Source organism: Topomyia yanbarensis, chromosome 1, assembly GCF_030247195.1.
Source record: "Topomyia yanbarensis strain Yona2022 chromosome 1, ASM3024719v1, whole genome shotgun sequence".
NCBI lineage: Eukaryota > Metazoa > Arthropoda > Insecta > Diptera > Culicidae > Topomyia > Topomyia yanbarensis.
In genome coordinates this window covers 146,608,833-146,621,162 of record NC_080670.1, presented here as the reverse complement: position 1 = coordinate 146,621,162, position 12,330 = coordinate 146,608,833, and the positions used below count along the sequence as shown (strand labels likewise).

General features: G+C 37.5%; 1 protein-coding gene across 1 annotated transcript in view; it reads right to left on the bottom strand.

The window, feature by feature from the left end:
• LOC131676725 (zinc transporter ZIP1) overlaps positions 1–9,484 on the bottom strand; it is a 60,854-nt gene extending 51,370 nt beyond the window's left edge. The window contains exon 1 of the mRNA XM_058955997.1: positions 7,748–9,484. Within this exon, the coding sequence (XP_058811980.1) occupies positions 7,748–8,891 (1,144 nt within the window). The 5' untranslated portion in view covers positions 8,892–9,484. The remainder of the gene's footprint in view (positions 1–7,747) is intronic.
• Positions 9,485–12,330: the final 2,846 nt, after the last annotated feature.

Genomic DNA, 12,330 nt, shown 5'->3' with positions numbered 1-12,330 from the left:
ACATTTAAAAATGGTCTAATTTTATTTGGATAATGTTGCATAACCTTAAGCTATATCAGTGCTATGCAAATTCGAATCAAAATAGTCTCACCAAATGACTAGAGCTGTGTTCACTAAATTTGACAGTTATTGCGTAAGTTAGCAAGAAATAATTCCAAAAACATTTTATGACATATTTCAGATGATTGAAAATATTTACTGATTTAAAAAAAATCTTAATAGCTTTACCATCTAACAACCATGCTTCCACTCCGCTCCTTACTCTTGTTCACTAGTAAAACCCTTGTAGATCATGCTCTCAATACTATTTGAAAGTTGTGCATGTATACGTGCCATTATGCTAGCTAAAAGTAATTATTCAAATTCAATATCAGTAATAACCATGCGTCTCCATTCACAGTTTTTTTAAATTTTGACTGCTTATCGCAAGTTTTCGCAAAACTAGCACAGGCTCATTTTAAAGAGAAAATTAAAAGCTTTCGAATGAGTATAGTGTGATTGCGGACATTCGCGGGCGTTGTTGTTGATATCGCATTAGAAGTTCGAATTCAATAGAAATTCATGAAAAACAGTTATCCAAACACTAACTATACCAACTAGTGACTTATTTTTGGCGATTTTACAATGTAATTTTAACACACGGATAATTTTGGTGAAGTAATGCAATGCATACAATCAACCGTTTCTTTGAAAAACGAGTATAACCCTATGTAGATCGATGGTCAAATATTGCAAAAAACACTTGAGTTATGCCCTTCAAAAAGCTGTCAAAAATTCATTTTACATTCAAATCACCTAACATCTCGCGAAAATGTCTCTGATGGCTCAGCTGATACGAGGAAAATACTAGTGAGAATATCGCATAACCTTCATATATGGACTTAAGTCCGGACTCGTCCCACTGTGCATCCCAAAGGACCAAAGGAGTGACATTAACCTTCTTAGCCAAGTCACTCCCAACGATTTATTATATCCCCTTTAAACTGAAACGGTTGGTACGGTTGTCCTAGTTTCTTCCTGCTTTAAGATTCAAAAAATTCGTTGATTAACTTATTCATTAAATGAATAATTTAATTGTCGTCTAATTTTGAAACATCTTCAATCCCAACTTTGCACAGTAGGCCTGGCCGTTTTAATATTTGCGATATATGAAAATATGCTTCAAATATTAATATTGACAAGAAAAACACTACAGAATAACTGCAGTGTTTTCCAGGATGCTTTTCAATACTGGCTGTGTAAGGGTTAGAATAGAATAGAATAGAAACGGAGTAAGCCTTTCCTGACTACCGAGACTGTAAACGGGGAGATCTATCTCGAGGAGTGTCTTCAGAAGCGTCCTCTGTTGAAATAACCCGAGGGTCCTACGATCTTCTGGCCGGATCTAGCTTCGTGCCACTATTCATATGTTGTTCTGGAATGGTACGAAGGCAACGGGGCTACTTTCGGTCCCAAGGAAATGAACCGGAACTAAGGTACATCGAAAAATACAGCAGGCACTACGGAAGCATCCCAAGGAGGTCAAATCTGAGGAAGACATGAAGAAAAAATGGGTTTCCGTACAGGAGAAGCTGAAGCTAGATGTTGTACAGAAACTAATGAGGGGAGCTAAGCGTAATGTGCGAGCGTAAGATTGTGGTGTTGTAGTTGAATAAAATAAATATGCCAAAAACTTACTAATGGATTATATTGCATTGTTTGAAAGTTTGAAAAGAATGGGACAACCTTGGTAATTTTTTACAGCGTTTTTCCGTGGTGCAATTTAATGTGGGACATTTCGGAAGGTTTCACGACCGTAGTCAGCAAATCGAAGAAGCATACAAAGCCAACCGACCGTTAAATTCTAAGCAACTGCTGCGTTGTTAGCATGGACGAAGTGACGATCAAAGAAGCAGACTGAATGACCGTCAGGCATTGCTACAAATGCCCCCCACAAAAAAGCTCCGTGCGCAATAGTTAATTGCGCGCGAGGGAAATACTACTAGCCTATTGAAAAAATCTTTATCTTTATTTGTTGTAAATATATAAAAGGCAATGGCTCCGCATTGAATAGCGTCATATAAACGAACAATATAACAAAAATTTGGGATAGCACAATCACCAATAAGTATTAAGAATAAGTGGCCAGATGGCAATAACGTTCGAACATCTAAAAGTCGGGAGTGACAAGCAGGACGAAGCAATCCACTGCATGATCCTCAATATCGCCTATGAATGCCCTGTTCTGTTTAAAAGACTGCGCCCGTTGGCTGAATCGGGTGAATACCAACACAGACGATTTACGACGGACCAGACGTTTACTCTGCGATATATCTTGGACAAATTTCGAAAATACGACAAGCGGACTCACCATCCGATTGTGAATTTCCAGGCAGCGTACGATTAAGTGAAACGAAACGAAAAGGGCAGATAACGCTGGTTAAAAAAGAATAACCAGAGAGATATCTCACATTAAATAGGTTGAAACCAAGCGATGGGATTTAAAATTTGTTGTTCCATATAACGCTCGAAGGTGCGATACGGATTTGTTGTGCAAAGGAACGGAACTAATATCACGATATCTCACAATTACTGGCATAAAAATATTTTGAAAACTTGTATTCTTACTGTAGAACTAACAAGAATGGTTCCTGAACGAACAACATGAGCGACGTTAGAACCCTCGACTAGACTGAACAATTCTATAGATATTGTCATATAAAATTTGGAGCTTTACAAGTACAATGTGGACTAAAAAATACTTTTCATCCATTGTGTAATATAATTTTAAGAAATTTTTCCGCATTGCTAATTTTTAGGTTACAAATAGGCCTTAACAGTGCGTCTTGAATAAGTCGGTTGGACTGTTATTTTAAAATGCTTTTTACTGCTGTTGTGTATTGAAAATGCTGCCTACTAGTAAGAAGCATATGTAGAGTACTAAATATCAATTCATTTATGAATACAACTTTAACTTGGAATTGAATTTGGGCACACAATCCCTAAATAGGGTGAAAAACACTATTGAGTTCTGCAAGATGACGACACGAATGAACTCTTGCTGAATGAAGTTCACGTTTTACAGTTCTCGGTGGTTTGTTTACTTTGTCAGTTGCGTGAGTTCGAGTGTAACGGGTGCTCATCTGTCACATTCGAACTCACGTAACTCCTATGTAAACAAACCACCGAGAATTGTCAAACGAAGTTCATCATTTTGTGGGGTTATGCCGGTTGGTGTAAAACCTAATTTGGAATACTTTTGTTTCTTTGTTGAGTGCAGAGCAAATCTACGGATTTAATGTCGCGAGAATCTGGCATCGCTGGCCCGGAGACGACGTTGCTCGTGTGGGATAAGAGCAACAACTGATTTAAACGGACATGCGTTGCTTCTATTTATGACTTTTCGTGTTTTATTGAGCAACTACCCAGTGAGCAAATTTTCTGGCAGGAGACCGCTCTGCTATATTTCTGTAAGTCTTGGTTTGGCAGCCCTGTCAGATTTTTGCGCGTACCCTGTCGGGTTAGTTGAGCTAGGGCGAACTCGGTTTCGCTCGCATTTTCTGGCAAATTTTGACAGGAACCGAGCTAAACCCTGCCATAACTCGGACATAAACTGTGCAAAGATTCTGGCAATTCCTACCTGGTAGAATTTAGCACGAATCGAGCAAAACGTCTGACAAAGATGTGGCAGGAAGCGAGCAGAGATCTTGGCCATACATTTCTGGCTCGATTCTGGATAAAAGTGAGCAGAATCGATTGGTGTAACCGCTTTTGTCAGAAACGGTTGTTGCATTTGAGCGAATTCGTTGCCAGAATTCTCGCACAAATCGCGCAAAATGCTCGCAGAAACTCTGCCAGCATCAATTTCGCTTTGCTAAACTTTAGCTAACTTTCTGCTTGCCACGCTGACCGGGTAAGCTGCCCTCTTTTGACTGGCTGTGTCTGAGAAATCTGCCTCACGAATGGTATTTTTCCCGTTTTTTGTGAACTTTTTAATTTTACCAATTTCCAAAAGTCTACTGTTATTGGGGAGATATTAAATTATTACCAATATTTAAGTTAGGTGTTTCTGAATCGGTTGGTGTATGAATGATTAAAATCCATCTAGTAATATCGGAGTTATAAGCGTGCAAACCTTACATAGTTTCGTTACATGGGAGATAGTTTAGATTTTAGAATGACACCTAGCCCCAGATAGTGGAGTAAGACATTTTTAATGTCAAAAATGTTCTTAAATTCGTGAACAACGTACCACGAACTTTGGAGGAATGACATATTTACGTTACAAAAACAGGATCGAGAGCAAAAATGTTTTATAAGTATGTTTACTTTTTCTTCCATAATGCTTGAATAGCGCTTTTGGTATATGAGTTCTATCAAAAAATAATTGCTCTAGGAGATATGTCCATACAAAGTTTGATAAAAAATTACATTATTTAATACAAATTCATGAGTCACGGATTTTTTTGTGAGGAAAGGATTTTTCACTACAAACTTTTAAAATTACCTGATGGGAACGAAACAAGTATAAAAATGTATAGCTAATCATTTTCAATTTCATGCAGCTCTGCACATGCACATGAAACACGAATAGTTTCATGAATACGTTTGTTATTCACAATTTTTGAAACTTGTAAATCGCAGAAAAATAAACAAAATAATCCAAACTTTGTGAAATAGTTAATGTGAAGATTTCATGTTCATGTGCAGAGTTTCATGAAATTGAGAATGATTATGAATATCGTTCGAAATCGTAGTTTTTTCAAGAATTAATGAACGATTTTATATTTAATCACCCCAAGTCCAGTCACGGCATTTCGATAATGACTCAGACATTATCCAATGGATAATATCCATAGTGCAAAAAATGTTGCAGTCTTAAAATGTTGTTATAAATAACTTAAATTTGAACACAACTTTTCTTTTGAGCACCTCAAATATCACACACACTTTTTGAGTTTTTATTTCAGGATTCAAAAATGATTCTATAAAAATGAGATTTCGAGTGTACCATCAGTCTTAACTTCGGAAGAGCTTCTTTATGTATATTAAAACGAACTAGAATTTCGTTTTAATGTATGTAACACTATGTTCACACTACAGAGTTAAAACTCGCAATTGCGGAATCATGTTCTGCAGACCACTTGTTTGTGTGAAAATTACTGTCATGCGCCACCTAAAATTAAATCAACGCGACGATCAATGAACAATGCAGTTACATTTGTAGTCATCTACGTTTTTGGTGAACACACTAAGACTGAATGCGGTAATTCTAGAATCCGGTTAATTGAACCAATAATTGTTGTTTAATAGTCCTGAGTGATCATTATCTTTCCATTTCGACACGAGCATATCTGTCGCATCAACACAAGATAAAATAAACTTTGCGTCTGCCTCGATCCAATAAAATTATCTGGAAAATATACTGGAAATCGGATACTGAGGACACAGATATCCACACAAACTAGGTATGTTTCCGCGATGTTTATCCCAGAAAAATATTTTCTTTTCAGTTATTGGGACTTTTAAAATGAATAATGACCATTATCACTAAACACAATATAGATTTTTTCTACGTTGCCCGAATTTTCAACTTTAAACTTCAATTGTCTTTGACAGAAAGCGACGTGTCTGTATGTTGGAAAGAAATGATCGTGCGGGTGATAACATGAAATCATGTGTTGGTAGTTTTGTTTAGATTTTTATGAAGCCTGGAAACTAGAGAGTTAATTATCGAAATTTGAATTCAATATATCTAAAATATGTCAAAATGCATTCGGCATGCTTTCACATTTGGTAGGACGTATACTAAGGAACCTCGATGACTTGTTGCCAAAAATTGCAGCTTTTTGAGAAAACTGATTTTCAAAACAATTTTTTTATTTTTTCGCTCATATTTTACAAAAATTCGCAATCTTGTATAAAATCTTGTATAATAGAAGCAAATGATTAGTTCCAAAAGAAGCGCTATGTTGCAAAAAAATTCAACGAATACGAAGAAAATAGTGGGTATAAAAAACGTGGATTTCAGTGAAATTTTGTTGCTTCTTTTATAAGCATAGATATCTTCAATAACTTGTCATAGTTTAAAACGTTCAAAAGCTTTGTCGAATACTGCAAACCTCTAAAATGTGAAGTGAAAAATCAAACTAAATTAAATAACCAAAAGAATGCGCAGGAAAAACCAAGATACTTTGCCGAAGACAGTAGTTTAAAGAATTGCCTACCCAAAGCGCTACAGGTTTTGTTTTGCTAATTTCTCTTTCTGGTCGACTGTGCACTGCAAACGCAAAACTATTCAACTACTCAAATGATCGATTACTGTTTCTTTTCAAAACTGTCTAACTTATACACTAATGTAAATCTGCTTTAAATTATAATTCGTGCGTAATTTCTAAATATGCATTAATTTAAGAATCAATATACAGATAGCACCTTAAGTATTTCAAAAAAAGCATAGGCAAAGTCAAAAACTGTATTTTTAATACGGTTTCTATGTTTTATGTTTATATTATGCTTGAAAAGCTATAAAAATAAATTGATTTCATTGACAAATAACTCTATGTTTTATCCATCTTTATGTTTTATCCATCACTTTATATACCCTTCAAATAAAATTGTTGTGAAACGAATATCACGCTCTTTTATTAAACCGTACTATCTGTCGTCATTCTTCTTCTTTGTTTATTAATTTCCAACACAGCAATAAGATTCCAGAATCAATACTTCTGAAACTGTTCTCGTAAAAACTATGTACATAATAGCTTAGAAATAAATTTAGCATAGTTTAGTTCATTTTAAGCATAGTGCACACTGATACTAGGAGTTATCAAATGTTAACTGCGGGTTTCTCCGAGAGACTTGTTGTTACAATACGCTGAAAACGCTTCCCAGTTCAAACCAAACAAAAAACCCACCCCTCATACACTCTCTGCTTTAAACTTACTGATGCAGTTCATTTTCAATGCCTATTCGCCGATCAAGGTTACTCATGACAGAGACCATTCACTATAGAGCAGTGCCAGCCAAGCCCGCCAAACACGTTCAACTGTAGCAGCTCTGATTGGCAACACACATGCAGGAACAGGTAACTTACGATGAAAGAAAATTACTACAGCCACACACATACAACTTATTAACTACGTGAAACTCTCCCAGCATGTGAGATCTACCTTGGTTCGAAGGAACAAAAATATTACCACGGATGGCGCGTGCTGTCCGTATAGGATTATTTAATGTTCCTTGCTTGCTCCAGTTAGCTCATCACAGGTACATAGCATATGCCCCGTTACTCAACAGAACGTGATTGAAAGATGCAATTCGTCAAAAAACCTGTTTGAATGGTTCGTTTTGCTTAACAGGTCGCATGTTCGGAACAAAGCGACGTAAGGTTTTTCCGACACGATTAGATGCCGACGCCAGGTAATTGGTAGCTTCGCATTTTGCATATACATATAATAATACTACCAATACTTCAGAACCTTACCCAAAACGTTAACGCCCGTTACTTTTGAGGGACATTGTAAAATGGAGAGATATAGTTTATTTATTTCAAGTTAAATTAACATTCCTTTGGTCAGTAATTTCTTCAGATTCTTAAAACTAGTATTTTAAAATAGACTTCTTCATTGAACTGTTTCCCAATAAGTAAATAGATCAAGAAAAAGTCGGTTGTAAAAATTAATGATTTGTGTGCGGCACGCGTCATGCGGACATCTTCGAGTACTGTTGCATTCTAAAGTTCAGCGTGAATGCAATATCTACTTACTTAGGAACATGATTCCAAACATAAAGAAGAAACCGATGAGCACCGCCAGATACTGCCACAGGCCGGACCGGTCTTTGGAAAGCACTTCGAAGAAAATCACATATAGCAAGGTTCCAGAGGCAAGCCCTTGTAGAATAACGGACACAACTTGCATGTCATCGGCGTTGGTTCCGTTGCTCAGTAAGATGCCGATTCCGATACCGAGTGGACTAACCACAGAGTAGATGAAAATGTAACCGATGGCAAGCCAGAACATTGTTTGTGCAACAATCAATTCCACTCCGACACAGAAGGCTATCACAAATTTATGTGCTGCTACCGCACCAAACATGTACCACACGGTCGAAGCGGATCCTTCCAATCCAACCGCAAGCCCCTCGAACAGTTCATGCACCGATAGTGCCAAAACAATCAGTAAACCACGTAAAGAGGAAACTAAGTTCCCATCGACGTTTGTAGGCGGTAGGTGATGATGGACATGATGATCGTGGGGATGCTGTGTGTTATCAACCATCATGGAGCCATATATTTCTGTCTTGATTCCTCGCTTTTGGTTTTCTAAATCATTGGGGATGAGATCTGCTGTTGAAATGCTTCCGTTACGGATTTCACTATTTTTCTTCCGCGTTATAATACTTTCTCTTGCATGTGTTCCTCTCATTATAGCACCACCGGCAACCTCCAATTCATTGAGTTTTTCTTCTTTCATTTTTCGCTCGTGCCTGTGCAGATAGACATGCACTAGCTCCTCGACGAGGTAAATAATAAAGAAACCTGAGCACATCAGAAATTCTCCTAGGCTAAACCTTAACTTGGCAATATATCCAGCGTGTGTTAGTTCTGCAATGGTTTCGTTAATCTCCGGCAGCAAATGTTGAAAAGTGGTACAAAGGAGGGCTCCTCCGCCAAACGACAGAAGTACCGAAACAACCAAACTTGCTTTTGTATCCGATGCGCTGTCGGTCCATTTGAACCATTGGGCAAGTTTAAATGGCACAACTCCACATACCATGCTTACGGCGAACAGAACGACCATGGCTGTTGCTTTTGCAAACACAATTGATTCGTTCTCGTCCTCTTCACGGTCATTATTGACTACAGCTCTGATCCCGAGCAGATTCTCTACCGTGTTGTTTAACTCCATTTCAAGGCACTTGGCTTCTCACAAATCGCAACTTTCGCGGTGAACATAAACTTTCAGGAAATAATCAACACACGTAGTACACCAGTAACATTAAACCAGTACCGCGACGAACCTCACAATCCCTGAGTCCCAATTACCAAGTTCAATCCCTTCGAAACCGGTGTCACTACGATACAGCTCTAAAACATCCGTACGCAGTTCTATATTCAATCAAGTGCAAATACGGACTAACCAGAGCAGGTATAAACCCAACCGTCTTATAACCAGGTATAAGATTACAGAGAGTAATTTGTGTCCGCGGTATATCCTCTCTGGTTTCTCTGAAGTGACTGCCTAAGGCAGACAGATAGGTACTGTGCAGTTGATGGATTGGCGACTTGAAGACGCGACATGTGATGGGGTCCTCGCAGGTGTGTTAGTTGCCCGTTAATGCGTTGACCGGTTGAGGTTCTCTCGGTGGAGGTGTGCGCTGAGTACTTCAAGACGACCTGTTTGTCTTGTCCGTCTAATCCATCCGCACGCCAACCAGCAGTAGCAGAACAGCAGAGTGTCACTTAACCGCCGCTTCCGATTTTAATAATCCCCGCTTCTTTGCTGGTAAATCGCTTTATATTACAACTTTCGTTTAGGTGATGTACGTGCATTAGATCAAGATCTGAATATTCAGATGCATATCAGCGTACGTGGGGAGACTGTCGGCTGACTGCCAGTTTGATAAACATTCAGCAATGCGTATTTTCACATTGCTGGCAGTCGTACTTGCAGTAGTAAAAAGGTCAATACCTTTCGTGATACCTACTTAATGGAAGGTGCAGGGTAAATAGGTCACAATTTAAAAACGATAGTACTTACAACAACGACAACCATGTTTACAGTATTCACAGTAACAGGAAGAGTTGAATTGTATACAGTGATCAATACATAACAATAAACTCATCTATTTTCGGATCAAGATCAACCCAATTTGAAAACTATTCAATGTTCCAGTACTCCCTCGTTAGCAAGTGGTAATAGTCTAATGCTTTTCAGCAACAAGTGACCAAGAGAAAAAGAATTATTGTTTGTATTTTAAACCAGGTTAAACATTTTTTCTGTTTCGAAGCTTACCCAATTTTCAGGTCAATGACAATGAACTTTAAACTGGTTTTAAACGCGTCAGCAGTAGTTGGACTCGGAACTTCAGCAGTTAAAGCCGGAAGTGAAAACAAGAAAAGTACATAGGGGGAACTGTGGGTAGGGTGGACAGTGGGGGTTATTTTAGGCATATAACATTCAAAATGAAAGTAATTGTAAGTGTTCCTTGCCATTCTGGATAACCTTGAATTATGCAACACTAAGGCGGCCTTGAATACTGTTAAACGTGTACAATTTAAGCAAACATTATTAATCAGTAGTACATCTTCGTGCGGATGTAATTTTCAAGTAACTGATTTTATGGTTTTTTGTAGGAAAAATAATTCTTTGCAGATTTTTTTTCTTATTACTATAATGTAACTAATGACATTTTCGTTGAAAATAACAGGTAAGTTGATTAATGAGCTGCAAACGTTTAAAAAGATGGGCAATCTTGATTAATAAATTATTTCGCGTATAGAAATGAAAATCTACCAGTAAAACAAAGAAAACTGTCTAGCTATCTGACGTCCGGCATACAGTAGATTACAGGATGTATGTTAATGCAAAACAGACTAAATATGAAACTCCTTGCCGTAAGCTCCAAGGCGTACTAGCTCTTGTTAAACCAGATTAACTTTTAAACCGGTTTAAAATTTTTGTAAGTTCCGACAAGGCATAAACCAGATGGTACTGTCATTTGTATAGTTGCGATACACGACAATGATAAAAAACAACAAAGCATAAGGAAATGAGTAAATCTGATAAATTTTAATATAACTTTCGCAGTTTTCATTTTTTACTAACACTCTTTTAGGTGATTTTTAAAGTTTTTGAAGACAGCGAATTTTCTTCTAACATATCAAAATTCTAGCTTATATTATTGAAAAGATATAAGTACTTATTGCATCAAAAATTGATTTTTCGGAATTAATTTCATGAAATTTAAAAAAAATATCGTAATCGCACTTTTTGCTCAATTATACCTCAAATCATAACCTTACATGTAGTTGAAAAAGAATTATCTTTTGCTTTGTCCCAATCAAATCAAAAAAAATCTCCTAACTTTTAATTGATAATAATTAGATATGTGGTGACATGATATAAATTATTCACCCTGAAACAATCTTAATCTTTTGGTATATCAGAAAATGTCTATCTACGAGACAAAAATTCGCAGTCGGTATCAGTTAAAGTTCTGGAAAAGTGTGTCTTCTATTCTATCTTCCAATATAATCGACGAACGACACCACGGATTTGAAAAAAAAAAGCTTCGCCACTTCGAACTTGATGACGTACACAAGCATTCTAGTTCCAGCTGTCGGGAAGCGTCAACAAGTGAACGCTATATATTTTGATTTTGCGAAAGCATTCGACAAGACACCCCACGACATTGCTGTTTTGAAACTGGAGCGACTAGGTTTTACTTATTAGGTAACTAGATGGCTGCATTCTTACCTCTCACAAAAATCCGCCTTCGTTAGAATTGGCACGCTCAAGCGCATTCGTAACGCCAACCGGTGTACCTGAAGGAAGTCATCTAGGGCCACTGATTTTTCTCTCCAACGATCTCTGCACCCGCATCAAATCTGAAAAACAAAAAGAAATGTTGTACGATTTGCTCTCAGAAAATTGGAGAAGGGAATGAATGTTATTGTAACGAAATTGTTATGGAGACCTTGTATACCTCTGCATCTCCACGTTTGCCACGGGAAGGAGTTTTTATTAGTAGTATGGGGTGCATATTTACACAAATCTGGATTCACCTTGATAAGTGACACGATCTATGCAACTCTCAGAAGTGTTATCCTGTGTTATTTGCTCTGGGCTGCCGGCTGCCGAGAATTTGTGATAGATTTATCGTTTGTTGAATTAATTTGGGAATGCTCGGTTTGTAAAAAAGCAACTTCATCTTCGAGCTGCGGACAGTCCGGAGTGTTGCTTATGTTTAATTGAATCAAACGGTATGTGAACGATTTTATTGTTCCTTATTTCTTTATTCCGGCGAAACGTGACATTCCAGAAACAATACAATATCATTAAAAGCGATTACCTTTAGCGACATTTGTCAAAATAGATATGGGACCATCCATAAATGACGTAGCATTATATGGGGGAGGGGGGAGTTTTGTATTTTGTGATGATGTGTGACGACAGGGGGGTAGGGGGTCATGTCATGCTACGTAGCTTTTTTAAAGGGGAATAGGGGTTGACCTGATGTCACGACAATCTTACCCGTTTCATCTAACTAACATCGTTTTTGATTTTTTAAAATAATTTACGGGGACAACGAGGGGGGGGTGACGGTTACCGTCAAGCTACGTAA